General features: G+C 38.7%; 1 protein-coding gene across 4 annotated transcripts in view; it reads left to right on the top strand.

The window, feature by feature from the left end:
* The first annotated feature begins 15,209 nt into the window (after nucleotides 1–15,209).
* The window catches only part of sestd1 (SEC14 and spectrin domains 1), a 51,537-nt gene continuing 44,908 nt past the window's right edge, over nucleotides 15,210–21,838 (top strand). Inside the window, exons 1-5 of one of the 4 annotated variants that reach the window (XM_051709117.1) lie at nucleotides 15,227–15,318; nucleotides 15,731–15,952; nucleotides 16,629–16,695; nucleotides 18,300–18,363; nucleotides 20,966–21,051. In XM_051709117.1, coding sequence (XP_051565077.1) covers nucleotides 20,997–21,051 — 55 coding nt within the window. In that variant the 5' untranslated portion in view covers nucleotides 15,227–15,318; nucleotides 15,731–15,952; nucleotides 16,629–16,695; nucleotides 18,300–18,363; nucleotides 20,966–20,996. Of the gene's footprint in view, nucleotides 15,319–15,730; nucleotides 15,998–16,628; nucleotides 16,696–18,299; nucleotides 18,364–20,965; nucleotides 21,052–21,838 lie in introns of all 4 variants that reach the window. The other 3 variants (XM_051709118.1, XM_051709116.1, XM_051709115.1) reach the window with 3 other exon arrangements.

Here is a 21,838-nt window from a genome sequence, read left to right as displayed (position 1 = left end):
CCTTTAAAGAATTCTATCTTGATCTTTATAGTTCCACGTCTTCATCTACTGATGAAGATATTAGAAACTTTGTGGAACCATTAGATCTTCCTAAATTGACGATTGAGCAAAAAAATTCTCTTGATTCTGAGATAACCTTGGAGGAGCTTGACGAGGTAATTAAGTCCCTACCTACAGGCAAAACTCCGGGGCCAGATGGTTTTGCCGCAGAATTTTTTAGATCCTATGCTACAGAACTGGCTCCACTTTTGTTAGAAATTTATACTGAATCATTAAAGAAGGGAAAACTTCCTCCATCCATGACACAAGCCCGGATCAGTCTGATTCTAAAAAAGGACAAAGATGCAAGCGAGTGTAAAAGTTACCGTCCAATCTCCCTGATCCAACTAGATGTAAAAATATTGTCAAACATTTTGGCTAATCGATTAAGTAAAGTTATTACATCTCTTATACATATAGATCAGGTGGGTTTTATTAGGGGCCGTAGCTCTTCTGATAACATCAGGCATCTCATCAATATCATGTGCTCAGTGGCGAATGATCAGTCTCTGGTCGCTGCCATCTCACTTGACGCCGAAAAGGCGTTTGATATGGTAGAATGGGATTATCTTTTTAAGATTTTGGAATTTTTGGGTTCGGGAGTACATTTATTGGTTGGATTAAGTTACTTTATAAACACCCTGTAGCAGCGGTACAAACAAATGAATTAATCTCAGATTATTTTACTCTGGATAGGGGCACCCGGCAGGGTTGCCCTCTTTCCCCATTATTGCTCTGTCTTGCCCTGGAACCATTAGCAGCCACGATACGAAAGGAGGATGATTTTCCAGGGGTGATTGTGGGAGGTGTGGCGCATAAGCTTCTGCTTTACGCAGATGATATTTTATTATTTGTCTCTGAACCTACTAGATCTATGCCTTGCCTCCACAGAATTATTAATTCCTTTTCCAAGTTCTCAGGATACAAAGTCAATTGGTCTATATCCGAAGCTTTGGCTTTGACAGCGTACTGTCCAGTAATGGCTTTCCAGCCGGGCGCCTTTCAGTGGCCCAAACAGGGCATTAAGTATTTGGGGATTTTATTCCCAGCAAATTTGTCTGATTTAGTCAGAGTTAATTTTGACCCTTTAATAAAAAGGTTTTCGAGTGATGTAGGCAGGTGGGCTTCATTACATTTATTGATGATTGGGAAGGTTAATGTTTTTAAAATGAATTGTATTCCAAAATTCAACTACCTGCTTCAGTCTCTCCCTGTAGATGTCCCCCTCTCTTATTTCAAGCAATTTGATAGCATAGCGAAGTCCTTTATTTGGAATGGTAAGTGCCCCAGGTTAAATTTCAATAAGTTACATAGGCCAATTGACAATGGTGGGTTAGGCCTACCCAAGATTTTTTTTTATTATTATGTGTTCGATCTTAGACATTTGGCTCATTGGTCACTTCCACCTGAGAGAGCCCCTCCCTAGTTTTGTATTGAAAAGGAAGTTCTTGCCCCTATCTCACCACTGCAAAGTCCATCAAACTAGCCGGAGAGGTTAAGTCGCACCCCGTTATTTTGCATTTGCACTCGATATGGACAAAAGTGTCCAGAGTGTTTAATTCGGAAATTTATTTAAACGCAGCCTCGAGCATATGGCAGAACCCTAAACTATGCATTAATAAGTCCCCATTTTGTTGGTCAGATTGGATTGTGAGGGGGGTTAATACACTCGGTGACCTATATGAGGGTGGAGTATTGAGACCTTTTGAAAATTTGGTTCAACATTTTGGCATTCCCAGATTTCAGTTTTATAAGTATTTACAGCTTCGTCACCTACTCTGCACTATTTTTGGGAGTGGCACACACCCCCCTAAAGCGGCAGGTGCTTTGGGAGAGGTGATTGCTGCTTTTGGAAAAGGCCATGAAGCATCAGTGTATTACTCCCTACTAATTCAGGGTCTGGGGGATGGAGCCTTGACTTCTCTCAAGAGAGTATGGGAAAAAGATTTGGATTTGGTATTGGAGGATGGAGTGTGGACTAAGATTCTTAAAAATGTCAAGTCTGTATCTAGAGATGCAAGGGTTTGCCTTATACAATTTAAGATTTTACATAGATTTTATTGGACCCCCTCTAGATTATATAGGCTTGGTCTTAAAGACACACCCACTTGCTGGTGATGCCAATCAGAAGTTGGAGACACTACCCATGTCTTTTGGGGGTGTGTTAAGATCCAGGAGTTTTGGTTGAGGGTTCAGAGGTATTTGTGTGAAGTTTTGAACACTCAGGTTTTGCTTTGTCCCAGACTCTGTATTTTTGGTGATGGGGCGGTCATGCATTTAGAGGATAATCATATAAAAAATTGGGTTCTGACCAGTCTCATGATTGGCAGGCAAGTAATTTTAAGGGGCTGGAAGTCAAGTGGAGCACCCTCTTTTTCAGAGTACTGTGTGGAAATGGGGAGGGTAGCTGCATTTGAAGAGGCGGTAAGTAGAACGGTGGGGTTTAGGGACTTATTTGCTAAAAAATGGGGCAAATATTTAGTTTTTTGGGGGGACTCTCGGGGAGGGGATGTGGAGAGTGTAGTTTAGTTGAATCATGTATGTTTATTATAATTTTATTTATTTGTGTATATATATATATATTATTTTATTTTATGTATATATATATATATATATATATATATATATATATATATATATATATATATATATATATATCTTTTTTTATATATTTTTTTTGGGATTGTGTGTGTTATGTGGGACTACAGGGGTGTTCGTTAGGGGTCAGGGTGGGATTGTATTAATAGGGTTTAAATGTAATTCTTTATATATGTGTTGAGTTTTTTTCCACTGTCATGTGCATAGGAATCAATAAAAATGTTAATTACAACAACAACAACAAAACAAATGCTCTCTTCATTTACTCACTCTCATGCCATCTCAGATGTGTATGACTTTCTTTCTTCTGCAGAACACAAATTAAGATTTTTAGAAGAATATCTCAGCTCTGTAGGGCCACAAAATGCAAGTGAATGGTGGCCTGAACCAGTGGTTAAATCAGTTTCTTCTGAAGCAATATGACAGGTGTGGGTGGAAAAACAGATCAATATTTAAGTCCATTTTTTTACTATAAATTCTCCTCCCTGCCCAGTAGGTGGCAATATGCCAGAACAATACGAATTGCCTAAAACAAAAGAATGTGAAAATGAAAGTGAAAGTGGATATTTATAGTAAAAAAGGACTTAAATATTGATCTGTTTCTCACCCACACCTGTCATATTGCTTCAGAAGAAACTGATTTAACCACTGGTATATTGATTATATCGCCTCTGAAGACATAGAGTTTATCTTCAAAGTTCTAGTCCCCATTCACATGCACTGTATGGACCAACAGAGCTGAGATATTCTTTTAAAAATCTTAATTTGTGTTCTGCAGAAGAAAAAAAGTCATACACATCTGAGATGGCATGAGGGTGAGTAAATGATGAGAGAATTTGCATTTTTGGGTGAACTATCCCATTAATTATAATGAATTTGCTTTCTTGATTCTCTAATAACATGTTGATTCACCATTCACTGAAAATACACGTGATTCTAATATGGTGATGACTGAAACTCATAATAGCTGTTAATTATTGCCATTTGAAGTTGCCAAGATCATCTCAGTGTAAGGCTAAACAGCGCCCTCTGTTGACTGCATTTGTTCTGCTATTATTTAGGTGACTGTTTCAAACTTGCTTCCAACTTTGCTGAGAACATTTCTATACTACACCAAGTATAAAAAAATAACAAAAACAAAAAATTAAAATCAGTTTTTATTTATTTAGATATAGTCTATACTATACACAATAAACAATTTTGACACAACAACACACATATTAAGGGGAGTCCAGGGCTAGTTTTCACATGGGGAAGTTGCCAAAAGGGCTTTATCTCAGTAACAATGATGTTTTGAGTTAAAAGTCCAATTACAAGAATGTGTGTTTTCTCTATGTTGATTTCAAAGCAAATAGTTTAAAAGCCCTAAATTTGAATAATTTGGGTGAATTTTAATTTTAATTTGTCCAAACTAAAATTTCAAAATGATAAAATTTTTGTTATAGTTGCTGGGTAAAACGTGAACACGAAACCTTGATGTTACTACTGAAGGTAGATTCTCAGGACAAGGGTACTTATCATAAATGTCTGGACAGGACAGGTTGTTACATGTGTTTTACAGTATATGTTGTTTTTTCATACAGTTCATTAATTACAATTTCTTTATTGTATGTTACCTTTTACATCTTTGTTGTATCATGAATCATTCAGAATACTTTGTGTTTCATAATTTTGTTACTGTTTAAATGTTTCTGAAAAGCTGTTAATAGACTAAAACAGTCTATTTCATGGCAGATTCCCATTGTGACAACTTGCCCAATATAGTGTGACAACATGTGCCATTATTAGGGTTGACGAAAGGTCAACGTGTTCAATGAACTGTATTGTTTTTTTACTGGGTAATAATAGTGGAAATGTTCAAAAGCTTTTCATAGCCAAACTTTAAGGCATGGGATATATTAGAATTTGACTTTCAAAAATAAACCTACCCTGAGAAACATGCACCGGAGTAACTCTCCTAAATTTGTAATTGATATCTGCTCTGGCATATCATCCACCCAAGAAAGGATGATTCCATTGTCATGTCACTAATTTTGCTGATGCCTAAAAAAGCATGAACACAGCACAAATAGCTACTGGACAAATTTTCCTCGCAGTGTAAGTTCCAGTAAAATCCCCCTCTGAGTTCTGCATGGGGAAAACAGATGCCCTGCCAGTCTTTCTCTTGTCAACCATCTCCAGGGGTGACAGGCAGTAATTACGTACCAGCAGCACGATTACTACGCACTGCTGTGAGAACAATACGCTGAGCTGGCCTTATCTGTACATCTGTTCATTACCACAGTAAGCTTGCATTGTGTAATCCAGCAGCAAAGCTTTTCACTGTGGTTCTCTGCCAGCCCTTTTAGTCCAACAACTTTATTTGACCATTTAACCAAGTAGCTGTAATTTTTCTTTTCAAGTCAAGTCAAAGTTTATTTATCAAATGCACAACAACAAAGCATGCAGCAGTAATTATTGGCAATAAAATTTTAATGTTTTCCAAGTTTGACTGTGATTGCTAGCAAACATGTGTGCCCTTTTAAAAAAAAATGACTTTGGCTTGTACTGCTGCTCTACCACTCAGTTTTTCTTCTAAATGAATAAATGTGAGCTGGTCCATCATTTTGAGTATCCCAAAAACACATTTTATGCACTATAGTAAAAAAAAAAAAAAAAAAAAAAACTATTATGTTTCTACTCCAGACCACTGTTGAGATATACACTGAAAAAAGTGTTGTTGTTTTTTTGGGTGAAGTAAATGTGAAATATTAAGTAATCTACATATGTACTCAGTTAAAACATAAAAATGTCACATTTATTCAGCTAATGTGAGTAAATTTCACAGGTAAATAAAATCAGCAAATGCTTAAAGGTGCACTCAGTAACTTTTGTCTTTGTGTCATCTTGGACTTACACTGACACCTAGCGGCTTGGATGCAGCATCATTTAAAATCAATAGTTTTCAGTTTCAGATGCCAATTTATAAATTTTGTATTCACAGTCAGACATGATTATTTTAATTAATGAGTGAAAGTGTCAAATAACAGGACGGTTACTGAGACTAAGCGAGTAGTATTCAGCTGGTCATGTGATTCTAACATGGCATCTCCCATATGTGGACCCTCTCCATGTAGAATAAAACAGCTTTTATAAGGTTACTGCTATGACTGGAGTCTTCATTTTAATGTGAGTGCTCATGATTTCCTACATATATTGCAAAATTACAATTCATGTCTTTAGGAGTTTCACTTTTTTAATGAGAAAAAAAATTACTGAGTGCACCTTTAAGCCTGAACTTGAAAATATTAAGTAAACCCTACATTTGTACTCAATTCAAGCGTAAAATTGTCACATTTATTTGCTAATATGAGTACATTTCACAGGTAAATAAAATAAGCACATTTTGCTTACCTTTTCAAAGCTGGTGTTTGCAGAGTGCACTGGGCTTGAATGATTAATGAGCTTGCATGGTTTCACTGTTTGCAAGTTAATTTATACTGTTGTTGTTGATTTTGAAATCATTGAAATGCTAGTAAACCTTTAAAAGCATGGCTTAATTCAGCGCTACATTGCTTGAGTAAAATTTACAAACAAACAGTGAGTACAATTTACTTGAACAGAGTATTACAAAGTTAACTTTACTTGAGAATTTCGAATTAAAGCCCCCAAGAATTGTGTGTAGGATTTACTCAAAAATATGGTCTTAAAGGAATAGTTCACCCCAAAATTAAAATTCTCTCATCATTTACTCACCCTTATGCCATCCCGGATATGTATGACTTTCTTTCTTCAGCAGAACACAAATGAAGATTTTTAGAAGAATATCTCAGCTCTTTTGGTCCATACAATGCAAGTGAATGGATGCCAAAATTCTGAAGTTCCAAAAATGACAAATCAGCATAAAATGACTCCAGTGGTTAAATCAATGTCTTCATAAGTGATTTGATAGGAGTGGGAGAGAAACAGATCAATATTTAAGTCAATTTGTACTCTAAATTCTCCTCCCTGCTCAGTCAACCTCCAATTTAACTTTCACTTTCACAATCTTCTTGTGTTTTTGGTGATTCACACTCTTCATGCATACGCCCCCTACTGGGCAGGGAGAAGAATTTCTAACAAAAATGTACTTAAATATTGATCTGCTTCTCACCCACACCTATCATGTTACTTCTGAAGATATGGATTTAACCACTGGAGTCACATGGATTACTTTTATGCTGCATTTATGTGCATTTTGGAGTGTCAAAATGTTGGCACCCATTCACTTGCATTGTATGGACCTACAAGGCCAAGTCAAGTCATTTTTATTTGTATAGCGCCTTTCACAACACACATCGTTTCAAAATAGCTTTACAGAAAATCATGCATTAACAAAAAATGAAACTGTAATATCTATAATGTCTTACAGTCATCATTGAGTAGTTTGATAAAATATGATTGTGAATTGTGTTTAAAAATAGGTAATTAAACAATAATTGTATTTAGAAACCCAGTGAGCAAGCCGAAGGCGACTGTGGCAAGAAACACAAAACTCCATAAGATGTTGGTTACTGGAGAAAAATAACCTTGGGAGAAACCAGGCTCACTGTGGTGCCAGTTCCCCTCTGGCTAACATCATGAATATAATGCCTATATTACTTAATTATGTATAGTGCAAGTCATGGTTTAAAATTATTAAACTAAGCAAGTGTTAAGGGTCAGTGCTTAAACAAAGATTTTGTAAGAACTGTAAGATTAATGACTAATGTCTCTGAAGTCCATCCTGGATTAACTGCAGAAGTTCACATAGATGCATTGTCCTTTGTTAGCTGGCTGATGAAGGCTTTTTTTGGCAATTAATTGATAGTCTATGTATTCTATTATAAGAGTGTATTCCATCATTAGACCGAGGTGATGCAGGCAGAGATCAGTGAGGTGCATCGCAGTTCAACCGGCCGGTAATTTAGGTGAGGTCTATCCTAAATCCAAGGTTCAGGTTCAGTCTTATGGTTGGAGTTGGCATCAGTTCATCCCCCGAAGTCCATCGTAATAGACTGAAGTGATGCTTGGCTGGCACCGGCTGCATTTAGTCCTCATCACTCAGAGACACGTAGCAGTGGAGTCCAAAACGAAGCACGAATGGAGCTGGATCCAGCCGGTTCTGGTGACCTCAGGATAGGAGTCCCGAGGTTGATACAGGGATACAAATAGAATAATATTAGCATAGATGCCATTCAGTTTATTGCAGAGTTATAGATCATGATCAATGCTTCTTGTTTCTGGTTCCAGCAGACCTAACAAAAGCAGCCTAATTGTGAGTTGATGGATAAATTAGGTGTATGCCTGGCTAAATAGATGAGTCTTTAGTCTAGACTTAAACTGAGTGTGTCTGCATCTCGAACAGTGTTAGGGAGACTATTTCATAGTTTAGGAGCCATATATGAAGAGGATCTACCTCCTTTTGTGGATTTTGATATTCTAGGAACTATTAACAGGCCAGAATTTTTCGATCGTAATGAACGTGATGGAATATAGCATGGTAGAAGGTCACTTAAGTACTGCAGAGCTAGACCACTTAAAGCTTTGTACATAGTTAAAAGAATTTTTAAATTAATACGAAATTTAACAGGTAGCCAATGTAACGACGATAAAATGGGGCTAATATGATCATATTTCTTGGTTCTAGTCAGCACTCTGGCTGCTGCATTTTGAACCAATTTAAGTTTATTTATTGATCTTGCTGGACATCCTCCCAGTAATGCATTACAATAATCTAGTCTTGAGGTCATGAACGAATTAATTTGTTTTTTAGCATTAACAACAGAAAGCATGTGTAGTAATTTAATAATATTTCTTAGGTGGAAGAATGCTGTTCTAAAAACACTGGTAATTTGATTTTCAAAGGACAGTTCTTCGCTGTTGAAGACGATGTAACAGTACATCCACTGAGATTCAAATTATATTTTAGCGGCTTGTTTTTGAGGTTTTTGTCCAATAATTAGTACCTCTGTTTTGTCGGAATTGAGTAGAAGGACATTTCTGGCCATCCAATCATTGATTTCATTTATACACTCTGCTAATTTGGAGAATTGTGAAATTTCATCAGGTTTTGAAGAAATATAAAGTTAGGTATCGTCAGCATAACAGTGGAAACTTATTCCACGATTCCTGATAATATCTCCCAGGGGAAGCATATACAAGGAGAAAAGCAGAGGCCCTAAAACTGATCCCTGTGGCACTCCATACTTAACTTTTGTTTGGTTTGACAATTCCTCATTTACATAGACAAAGTGGTAGCGGTCTGCTAAATAGGACCTAAACCATGCTAATTCAAGTCCACAAATGCCAACATAATTCTTTAGCCTATTCAAGAGAATGTCATGATCTATTGTGTTGAAGGCAGCACTAAGACCTAAAAGCACTAGAAGTGAAATGCAGCCGTGATCAGATGATAAGAGCAAGTCATTTGTAACTCTGATAAGTGCAGTCTCTGTACTGTGATGGGACCTAAATCCTGACTGAAATTGTTCATATATACTATTTCTCTGTAGAAATGAACATAGTTGGGAGGACACTACCTTTTCTAGTATTTTTGACATAAACAGGAGATTTGAAATCGGTCCATATTTAGCCAGTTCTCCAGGATCAAGCTGTGCTTCTTAATAAGTGGTTTGGTAACTGCCATTTTAAAGTTTCTTGGGACATGTCCTAAGGATAGTGAGGAGTTAATAATATTAAGAAGAGGTTCTGAGATTACAGGGAATGCCTCTTTTAAGAGCTTAGTTGGTATTGGATCTACAGTGCATCCGGAAAGTATTCACAGCGCTTCACTTTTTCCACATTTTGTTATGTTACAGCCTTATTCCAAAATGGATTAAATTCATTATTTTCCTCAAAATTCTACAAACAATACCCCATAATGACAACATGAAAGAAGTTTGTTTGAAATCTTTGCAAATTTATTAAAAATAAAAAACGAAAAGAAAAAAAAAAATCACATGTACATAAGTATTCACAGCCTTTGCTCAATACTTTGTTGAAGCACCTTTGGCACCAATTACAGCCTCAAGTCTTTTTGAGTATGATGCTACAAGCTTGGCACACCTATTTTTGGGCAGTTTCTCCCATTCTTCTTTACAGGACCTCTCAAGCTCCATCAGGTTGGATGGGGAGCGTCGGTGCACAGCCATTTTCAGATCTCTCAAGAGATGTTCAATCGGGTTCTAGTCTGGGCTCTGGCTGGGCCACACAAGGACATTCACAGAGTTGTCCCGGAGCCACTCCTTTGTTATCTTGGCAGTGTGCTTAGGGTCGTTGTCCTGTTGGAAGATGAACCTTCACCTCAGTCTGAGGTCCAGAGCGCTCTGGTCAGGTTTTCATCAAGGATGTCTCTGTACATTGCTGCATTCATCTTTCCCTCGATCCTGACTAGTCTCCCAGTTACTGCCACTGAAAAATATCCCCACACCATGATGCTGCCACCACCATGCTTCACTGTAGGGATGGTATTGGCCAGGTGATGAGCGGTGCCTGGTTTCCTCCAGATATGACTCTTGCCATTCAAGCCAAACAGTTCAGTCTTTGTTTCTCATGGTCTGAGAGTCCTTCAGGTGCCTTTTGGCAAACTCCAGGTGGGCTGTCATGTGCCTTTTACTGAGAAGTGGCTTCCGTCTGGCCACTCTACCATACAGGCCTGATTGGTGGAGTGCTGCAGAGATGATTGTTCTTCTGGAAGGTTCTCCGCTCTCCACAGAGAAATGCTGGAGCTCTGTCAGGGTGACCATCGGGTTCTTGGTCACCTCCCTGACTAAGGCCCTTCTCCCCCGATCGCTCAGTTTGGCCAGGCGGCCAGCTCTAGGAAGAGTCCTAGTGGTTCCAAACTTCTGTGCTCATTGGGACCTTCAATGCTGCAGAAATTTTTCTGTACCCTTCCCCAGATCTGTGCCTCGATACAATCCTGTCTCGGAGGTCTACAGACAATTCCTTGGACTCCATGGCTTGGTTTGTGCTCTGACATGCACTGTTAACTGTGGGACCTTATATAGACAGGTGTGTGCCTTTCCAAATCATGTCCAATCAACTGAATTTACCACAGGTGGACTCCAATCAAGTTGTAGAAACATCTCAAGGATGATCAGTGGAAACAGGATGCACCTGAGCTCAATTTTGAGTGTCATGGCAAAGGCTGTGAATACTTATGTACATGTGATTTTTTTTGTTTTTTATTTTTAATAAATTTGCAAAGATTTCAAACAAACTTCTTTTACGTTGTCATTATGGGGTATTGTTTGTAGAATTGTGAGGAAAAAAATGAATTTAATCCATTTTGGAATAAGGCTGTAACATAAAATGTGGAAAAAGTGAAGCGCTGTGAATACTTTCCGGATGCACTGTACATGTTGTGGGTTTTGATGTTTCGATAAGTTTTGTTAGCTCTTCATGACCTATGACAGCGAAAAATTGAAGTTGCACATGAGGAAAATTATGAGACACTGTTTTCTGAGGTACTGTGACAGATGATTGCATCATTCCAATTTTATTTCTGATTATTTCAATTTTGTCAGTAAAGAAATTCATGAAGTCATTACTATTGTGCTGCGAAGGAATATCTGGTTCAGTTGAGGCTTTATTCCTAACCAAATTAGCCACAGTACTGAATAAACACCTAGGATTGTTGTGGTTATTTTCTATGAGTTTACTAAAATATGCCGACCTGGCAGCTTTTAGTGCCTGTCTGTAGCTACAGACACTATCCTTCCATGCACCGCGAAATACCTCTAATTTTGTATTCTTCCACTTGCGCTCCATTTTCCGAGCTGCTCTCTTGAGAGCGTGAGTGTGATTATTGTACCATGGTGTGGGGATTTTTTCTTTAATTTTCTTTAATCGAAGGGGGCGACACTATCAAGGGTGCTAAAGAAGACTGTATTGATATTTTCTGTTATTTCATCAAGTTCTTCTAGACTTTGGGGCTTATTTGAGTGTATGAGATAGATCTGGAAGATTATTAGTGAAGCTATCTTTAGTGGTCGAAAGAATAGTTCTACTTGAATGATAGTGTGGTGTAGATTGAGTAACTTTAGCTGATCGCAGCATACAAGAGACGAGGTAATGATCTGAGATGTCATCGCTCTGCGGAAGAATTTATAGTGTGCACATCAACTCCATATGACAGAATTAAATCTAGGTATGATTATGGCGATGTGATGGTCTTGTCACATTTTGTCTGACTCCAAAAGAGTTGAGAATATCGATAAATGCTAATTCCAATGTGTCATTTTCATCATCTATGTGAATGTTGAAGTCACCAACAATTAAAGCTCTATTTACAATAACTACAAGATCTGATAAAAATTTAGCAAATTCACCAAGGAAATCAGAATACGGCTCGGGTGATCTATTTACTGTAGCAAGGGCAAGAGACGACAGAGTTTTTTTTATTTTTATTTATATCTGACGGTGTCACGTTAAGCATTATTAGTTCAAAAGACTTAAACTTATATCCTGTCCTCTGAGTAACACCAAAAACTTCACTGTAAATTGTAGCAACACCTCCTCCTCGACCCTTCAGATGATGCTCATGTTTATAACAATAACCTGGGGGAGTAGATTCATTTAAACTAATATATTCAGCTGGTTTAAGCCAGGTTTCAGTCAAACTATGACCTGTAATAATTTCATTTACAATTAGTGCTTTGGTAGAAAGAGATCTAATGTTTAGTAGCCCTACCTTCATATGATGTTTATCTTTCATTTTTTTTTTCTTTTTTTCAAGTTTTACCTTGAAATGATTTAGTGAGAGTTTTGTGTTTGGTAGTTCTGGGAACAGACACAGCCTCTATGAGATATCTAGGTGATACAGTCTCTATGTGTAGTAGTTTATGTGACCTGTGTGACGTCTCAAGGCAGCTAGCAGATGTTCGGATTAACCAGTTTGTCTGTTTCCTGACCTGGGCCCCAGTTAGTCAGATACTATCATTATTAAGACTATGAGCCAAATTACTAGAGAGGAGAGTGGCACCTTCCCTAGAGGGATGGAGTCCATCTCTCTTTAGCAGGTCAGGTCTACCCCAAAAACTCTTCCAATTGTCATAAATCCTATGCTATTCTCCGGACCCCACTCAGACATCCAGCCATTTAGTGACACTAATCTACTATAAACCTCATCACCACGACGAGCAGGGAGGTTGCCAGTGTCTGACATCATTTTGGAAGTTCACACACCTCTTTAACATTATCTCTAGTGATCTCTGACTGCCGAAGCCGGACATCATTAGTGCCGACATGAATAACAATTTTAGAAAATCTACGTTTAGCATTAGCCAGCAATTTTATCTGATGTCAGACCTTCGAGCCCCGGAAATGCATTTAACAATAGTGGCTGGAGTCTCTATTTCCACGTTCCTTACAATAGAATCACCAACTATTAAGGATTTTTCAACATGATTCTCAGTGGGTGCATCACTGAGTGGGGAGAATCGATTGGAAACCCTAACAGGGACGGTAGAGTGGTGTCGCTTTGCTGAGCGAGTATGCCGCCGAGACGTCACACAAACACCCTGCTGCAGGGGCTCTAAAGCCAGAACCAAAGTGTGTGTTGCTCGCTGTTGTACCCGCATTTGAAACAGTATATACCGGCTTCTATTTCTCACTGACCTCCACTAGCATTTGGATGCGTGTCTCCAACTCATTAACCTTCTCCGTCAGCCTGACTAATTCCTTACATTTATCACATGTGAATCCCTCACTGCTGATGGAAGAAGCTATAGTAAACATGTGACATGCAATGCAGGAAGAAATAACATGAGCGGATGCCATGACATACCACAACTGTTTGCTGTTATGGTTGTTCTTGATAAGTGGTGCTTTGAGATCGATGCAATAATCCGTGTAACATAGAGGAGAAAAATGGGTGATGCAGCCAGTCAGGATGCTCTCTACAGTGCTGGTGTAGAACCGTGTGAGGATGTGGCGGTTCATTCCAAACTTCCTCAGCCATCTCAGGAAGAAGAGGCACTGCCTTCTTCACAATGGCCTCAGTGTGGACAGACCATGTGAGTTCCTCAGTGATGTGGACACCGAGGAACTTGAAGCTGCTGACTCTCTCCACTGGTGCTCCATTGATGGTGATGGGACTGTGTTCTCTGTCTTTTCTCACCAGCATGTCAGAGTGAGCACCTCCTCTCTGTAGGCCGTTTCATCATTGTCAGTGATCAGACCTACCACCGTCGTATCATCAGCAAACTTAATGATGGCATTGGAGCTACATGTTGCCACACAGTCATGTGTGTACAGAGAATACAGGAGTGTGCTGAGAACACAGCCCTGCGGGGCTCCAGTGTTGAGGGTCAGTGATGAGGAGATGTTGCTGCCAATTCTAACCACCTGGCGTCTGCTTGACAGGAAGTCCAGGATCCAGCTGCACAGCGAGCTGTTTAAGCCCAGAGCCCGGAGTTTCACATAAAGCTTGGAGGGCACTATGGTGTTGAATGCTGAGCTGTAGTCTACTGTGGCAGCGGGGGTGTGGTCAAGCATCTCTCCGGAGAGAGAGAAAGCGGTAAGGGCGCTTACACCTGAGTTAAATTATATCTAACACCTGTCTCTAATTTCAGTGAGCACGGGGAGAGCGGCATAAATAGAGCCACACCGCAGGTAGATGAGAGAGAGAGCCTGGGCACGGATTGTGAAGCCAAGAGTTATTATTACAAAGTTGAGAGTTTATTTTGTGAACTAGTTTGTGGATTTTTTTTAGACTGAGTTATTGAACAACGTAAAAGCCTTGAGAGTGTGTATGTACTGCAGAGAGGAAAATAAAAACTCTTACCTGAACCAGGAAATCTGCTTCTCGCCTCCTCCTTCCATTGAGAAGTGTTACACCTACAAACAGCATTCTCACATAAGTGTTTCTTTTTTCCAGGTGGGAGAGAGCAGTGTGTATTGTAGATGCAATGGCATCATAAGTGGAGCGGTTGAAAATGTCCGTAAAAACACCAGCCAGTTGGTTCACGCACGCTCTGATGACATGGCCCGGAATGCCGTCTGGACCTGCGGCTTTACGGATATTCACCCGTCAGAAGGATCGGGTTACATCCGCTACAGAGACGGAGAGTGAACTAACCTCTGTAGCTTCGGCCGCGAGAGCGCTCTCCGCGAGGCGGTGTTATTTCCCTCGAAACGAGCATAAAAAGTATTTAGCTCATCCGGGAGAGAGGCAGCGGTGTTCATGGCGGACTTTTTATTCCCTTTAAAGTCCGTGATGATATTAATTCCCTGTCACATGCTTCTAGAGTTGGTGGTGTTAAACTGTCCTTCAATCTTTAAAAAGTTATTTAAAAAAAAAAAAAATTAAAAATGAAAGCAATCCACATCCAGTTCAGATGTACTGTGCAGAGTTTTAAGACAAGACATGAAATATTTATCTCATTTAAAAGTGACCACCCAAAACAGCACTAGGAAGAGTTTCAAGTATTGTTATTCCCCTGTCTGTCTGTCTATCTATCTATCTATCAGGTTTATTTAGGTATTTGAATGATGCACTGTGTGTTTAAAGAAACTCCAGTGCCCGCCCACTACAGTAGAAGGCACAGCCTGCACTGTCCTTATAGGCGTGTCTATTGTGAACAGGAACAGCCCCTTTCTAACAAAACACAACGTTGAGCTTCTTCTCAAAGGCAAATTATCATTATCGCAGATTTCCTCAAATTTCCAACACGGAGAAAGGTAATTGTATTTTTTCACTTTGGCATAATTATCCATTAAATGCGATGATGTTGTCGGCAAAAGCACAGGAATCATTTAAACTGTACATGCACGCGCTACAGCGGGGCCAACAACAACAGTCAGAGTATTATTACCGATACACAAGACTGTAAACGTCCGTGCAAGGTAAGGTAGTCAGGGATTTGTATTATTTTCACCCCAGAATACACTGTATTCCTACTAGGCATGCAGTAACCTCCATACTTTGAAATATAGGTCATTGCATGTGGATTGCTGATCTGTAGCTCGCGCTAGCCAGCAGCCACGCACGCGACCGGGAAATATGGGTTATGTTCATCTGGAATGAATGCTCAAACTGCATTAAAACGTTTATTCTCGTCTGACACCCCAGCCTCTTACGTTCTTGTTACAGTGAACGATTGGTTTGAGGTGCACATGACCTATAATCATATGGCCAGATAGGTGGGTCCCCCCTCTTTGTCTCGCGTTGACCACCAGAGCACGAGCGAGTCTTTCCATGCAACTTTGAGCCAGCTGTTGGTTTGCCAGAGCTAGCCAACTGTTGTCCTCTGCAACAAGGAAACGACAGGCCAGAATGGTAATGCTTTAACTGGCCCAGTTTGCATGAGCAGCGGTAAGCATATGTGTTTACGGAGCTTCACTGACATGCACCAGTGAGGTAAATCTCATTAAAGAAAAACATTTCTTGTTTATATTTCATCACAGAATCAAGAAAGTATACATACATATTTTGCATTGTGATATTATTTTCATGACAATCAAGCAATCCCTTCTCATTACTGCAATGCAAAATATCCTTATTTAATTGTTATTTTATTATTTGTGTGTGTGTGTGTGTATGTATATATGTGTATGTATATATATATATATATATATATATATATATATATATATATATATATATTTAAATTAATAGTATTTGTTGTACTGCTATTTCTGTATTTTTATTGCTAAATAGTTAAATATTTTTTACATTGATATTATTTTCATGACAATTTAAGCACACCATTCTCTTACTATAATGCAAAATATCATTAATTATTTTATAACATTTATTTTGATTTTTTTCAAACATTGTATTAATAAAGATGAATCCCATTAAAGCATTCAGATGCATTGCCAAAATGACATTTTTAGGGGAAAATATGCTTAATTGTCATGACAATAATGTCTATTACAAAAAGTTCAATTGTCCTTAAAATAGGCTTCATTCTTCCTTCAAAAGGCTTCTTTCTTAATGCAAAATCTAATTCTTTATTTCTTTATTTCTTTTGATTTTGGGGTGAAAGGTGACCTGGACATGTTTTCACGAAATCCACCAGTGAATTCAGTGGTTGACATGCTGTAAACAGGGAGGTTAGCTGTCATTATTATTATTGTGGGGTAATTATTTGTCATGCTTTTGTTTTTATTTTCTGCAGCTACCATGAAAAGTACATCATGCATTCTTTGTAAATGCAGAATATACCACCCCTTACATCTTCATTTGTAAAGTAATTCTGAAATTGGTGTTGAAATCAGTTTTGCATGTACCATGTACCAGCCCTTACCACTTGGGGAGATTTGCATTATGATGGGCAATTAATTTTGCAGCAGTGCAATCTGATACTTTTAAAGGTCCAAAGTCCAGTTTTTTTAGCCAGCTGTCATGGAAATGTTCCTGACTAGCAGACACATCAGCAAGCCTTGTAATCACTGCTGAGCCTTTCTAAATGATGTGGCACTTTTTTGTGCATCAGCTTATGTTGAGTTCAGTTTGGCTAGCCATGTTTTCTTTTGCAATCCTAGCTCTCCCTAAATCATTTATTGCAGTTAAGAACATTGTTAGGTTGTTGATTAAATCTTTTTGGAGCATTTAATTTTTATGAGACTTACTCTGGGCAGTACAAATGGAGTGTTGCCGGGTGATTATTGGATTATAAAACCATTTCCAATTTACGTGCTGGTCTTTACTGAACTGATTAAATCAGAATGTTGGAAAGATTGTACGGATTGAGATTGGACCATTTCTGGATGCCAGAATCCAAATAATCAAAAGGAGGTTTTAAAGGAATAGTTATCCCAAAAATGACAATTCTTTCATTAACTCACCCTCATTTTGTTCCAAGCCTGTATGACTTTCTTTTTTCCATGGAGCACCAAAGGTGAATTTCTGAAGAATATATTTCCATGCAGTAGAAGTAACAGGGTTTGGGGCTGCCAAGCAAAATGATAAAAAAGAACCATTAATGAATCCTAAAAGCAGTCCAAATGACTCCTACTCTATATTACAAGTCTTCTAAAGTCATTTAAAAGCTTTGTAAGCTTTGGAACAGACAGAAATGTAAGTCCTTACTCAGTGATAATCTTCATCTTCAGTGAGATGTTAACAGCTGCCACAAGATCAAGTCAGTAAATTGAACTAGAGAACCAGATCAGTCTGATTCGTGAACAACTGATCAGTCGATTCATTGAGAAGTTCAGACTTAAAAGAGTGATTCATTCACCAATCAGACATTGCTACTTCTCCCTTGAACTTTCATGAAAGCACCAGCTAGAGCTAGGCAGGATGTCAAGATTTTCATTGAATAATAACCACAATTTTGGTTTGCTTCTCACACATAGCTATTGTATGGACTGATTTTGTGGATCTTTAAAGGTGTTTTTGGAGCCTAACATAGGTGGTCACTATGAACTGGAGTTGCATGGAAAAGAGCTGCGTGAGGAGTTTTCAAAAATTCTCCTTAATGTCCCTCATCACAAATTGTGGCATTTGGGTTTGGAATGATATTGGGGTGATTCAATAATGACAGATTTTTTTTAGTTTATTTATTTTTTTCGTTTTTGGGTAAACTGTTCCTTTAAAATAGATTTCATTGCTTTAATGATGTGCCTCTCTCTCAAACATGTCCTGTTTTCCCTCTTCCTCCTCCTCCTTTTCTCCTTTTGCTCTTCTCCTGCATTTTTTCATATCTTTGCAGAACATGGGTCGACAGGGGAACGCATGAGAGAGAATGTACTTGATATGCTGCATCACAGTTGAAGGTGAGTGAGACTGTCAGCTTTCTGAAATATCTATAGATAAGCCTGCATTTGAGGGCTCAGAGCACTGTGTAGCTGTAACACACTTTCATACTGAGAACATTCTGCTGTTGTGTAATTATAGTGATTTAACCTACTTTTGGGCTTGTTTTCCCTGTTTGTCTTTTTTCTGGCATAGTGAAATTTTGTTCTGAAAAGGGATTTTTTGGAAACTTTTCTCATTGTGCTTGTGTGTTTATCTTAAAAATTTACCAGAAATGTGTTTCCATGGCTTTTAAAGGAATAGTTCACCCAGAAGTGTAAAATATGTCTTATTTTTTTTTTTTTTTACTCACTCTCATGTCATTCCAACCATGGAATACATTTCTTTTTTAAAAAATTAAGAAATTATAAAATTGTTGTGTGTGAGCTATTCCTTTAATTCAAAGGAAAGCAGAGATTTGATCATAATTTTCAGACCTGGAGAATTTGTTATTTCTGGTCGTACAAACAAATGTGGTTTTATTCATTTGAAGATCAAAGGTTAATTCCAAAGTTTGGGCATAGTAATGAAAATGTAAGGTTTCGGTCTTTGAATGAATTCCACATCTTGTTGGTAAAGATTATTTAAGCAATATCACACGAGCAAGAGTGCGAAATGGCCCTACATCAGCACTGCTGTGATTTGGCCGCAGGTCAAGTGCCATAGGTAATCACAGCAGTGCTGATTTAGGGCCATATAACACAATTGCGAGTGTGATATTGCTTATATACAACAGTTCAATGAACAAGTACATTTTAAAAAATTTGGAAAAACTGAGTACGGTCATAAAAACGCATTTGTGCATGGAACTACTTTCTTACGCGGCGGATCAGAATCTGCCGTTGCTGGTTCAAACCAAATTATGTGTCCAAGCCTCCGTTAGTAATTCAAAAATGTCACTTCAGAAATAGTATCAGGGCTTGTGCAGTTTCTACCAAGTTACTGAATAAACAAGGATGTGTGTGTGTGTGTGTGTGAGAGAGAGAGAGAGAGAGAGAGAGAGAGAGAGAGAGAGAGGGGGGGGGGGGAGCCGGAGCGTGTGCGATCACCTGTTGCCACTCCCAAGCAGAGATGCTGTCAGCTTTCTCAGTGGTAAAATAGGCGTACAAGTGGGGGTATTCCTCCCTATTTCGCGGTAGCTGGTGTGCAAGAGTCGATCACTATAGAAACCGCAATGTCCTCCGCCATTTTAAACTGTATGTATCCAATGTGGAAACTCCGGTAAGAGGTAAGCGTCTTGAGTTCTGTAATCAATCAGTCTGTTGTTTCTCTCAGCTGTGATGAGCCATAATGCTGAAGTTGTTTGTTTAAAGCCATTTAAAGCTATTTCCTAGCTTTAGTAGTGTAGTAGTAATACAAGCGATCACGGAGCGCTGTTGTATGTAAACAGTGGCTGACGCGGATTCACTTCACATCACCAACTGGCTCATATTACACACAAAATTAATTTTTTGCCACCACCTGCTGGCTAAAATATGTAATGTAAAAAAAAAGACAAACAGTAGCTCTTGACACATCTGCACTGCTCTTACACTTTAGTTTAGAACAGCACGAACACAAGCGGAGTGATACACACAGTGAAGCGTCCGAGTGCTGATGGTGTGAGACCATCAGTGCTCATGGAACGTCTCTCGTCCAATCAGATTCGAGGACCAGAACTAACTGTTGTGTATATATAACAAATATTAGCAGATCATTGTTGTTTTCATTTAAATCCCTTTGCTAAATCAAATAACGACAATGGGTTTTACCAGCCACTAACCTAGTTAGGAATTTGTTTGAACCCTATGTAATCTCAAATGAATTCTGAATTGAATCAAAAATGAATTCTTAGGGTGTGTTCACACTTGGCAGGTTTGGTTAGATTAAAACAAACTCTGGTGCAATTGCTCTGTTAGTGCGGTTCATTTGAACAAGTGTGAATGCTGCCATCTGAACCTTGGTGCACATCAAACAAGCGGACCAAGACCCCCTGAATAGAGGGTCTCGGTCCGCTTCCAAACGAACGGTTCAACTGATATATGAATGCAGCCTGGACCAAAGACAGGAACCAATAACAGGAAGTAATCTGCCTTTAATACTGACCTCAATCATACCTGGTTCTTCTCATCATAGGAGCTATGTTGCCCATTGCAGTTCGGTACAGGTGTCAGAACCGCTGTCTCCTTGCAGCATATCTTCGTTTGTGTGTGCAACGGAGGAGTTCCTGGTGCTGTTTTGACTCCTTTACACATATTAGCTCTTCGTTTGTTCTGAGCTGGTTAAAATACCACCATATATACATAAATCCAATGAGCACATTCAGCCCAGCAGCCAGCATTGTTTTGGATGTTCGGCAAGTTCCTTGCAAAATATATGCCATAAAAGCTGTCCAATCAGGTTGTGACCTTATCCATATGCCTTTTGATTTATATCTTTGGGTTCGGTGTTAAAAATGCCAGTGTGAACGCTAAGCGAACCAGGACTAAATGTATCGTTTTCTTTTTTTGGTCCGAACCAAGAGAACCGAACTACAAGTGTGAACACACCCTTAATTATTTATTGTCTTTAAAAGGAACTATGTTGTGTTTTAACTTATTGCAGGTGCTTAAGTAGAGAATCAACTCATTCCAGGATGGAGGCCTCCATCATACTGCCTGTGCTGAAGAAGAGGCTGGCGTTTCTGTCAGGTAGATATGGATAAAATGTTCGATGTTAAAATACTTTCTTGTATACCACCTTAATATACAGACTATAAGTAAGCTATTTGTAAGTTGATTTGCCTGGAAAGTGTAAACACTGTGTCTATGTGGCTTCAGAACATTGCTCTGTTTGTTTGAGCATTCTGACCAGCCCAACACACAAACAGAGAGTGCGTTTACATGAACTTTAAAAGTCTGATTTTAATCGGACTAAAGCAGTAATTCGTCTTTTTAAAATGTAATGTAAACGCGTTGGTCCGACCGAAATCGTACCAGTCCGATTTTTGCTAAATCAAACAAACTGACCTAGATAATGCGATTTGTAGATCGGTTCCGTCTAGCATGCATGCAAATTAATCGGACCGCAATAGGCCTCAGCGTTATGCGCCGTGCAACGTGTATTTAACCTGGAGGTCGAACGCATGTATTCCATGGTTTGGAATGACATACTTTACATGTGTGCGTTTCATTCAGAAGTGATCATCCCTATGCCCTATTCTCTACAAAGACTTTACCATCCACTGTGAGAATTTAAATTTTCATTGAGTGGTTATAACAGCTTCTTTTACTGATCTCATGTGGATTCCATTCATAGAATGAGTCAGAAAGCATGATTTTTATTGAACGTGCTGCCTGAAGCAAATGACAGGTACAGACACAGAACTGTTCAATGCAGACAACAAACATACTGAATAGAAATACCAGCGTTCGCTAGGAAAATATAGACAAACCATAGATTTTCTTAATTGTCTATTTATTAATGACATTATTATTA

The sequence above is a fragment of the Myxocyprinus asiaticus genome, chromosome 10 (assembly GCF_019703515.2).
Source record: "Myxocyprinus asiaticus isolate MX2 ecotype Aquarium Trade chromosome 10, UBuf_Myxa_2, whole genome shotgun sequence".
In the NCBI taxonomy this organism is placed as follows: domain Eukaryota; kingdom Metazoa; phylum Chordata; class Actinopteri; order Cypriniformes; family Catostomidae; genus Myxocyprinus; species Myxocyprinus asiaticus.
Note: the sequence above shows the minus strand (reverse complement) of the source record. Positions and strands in the feature narration are given on the sequence as shown.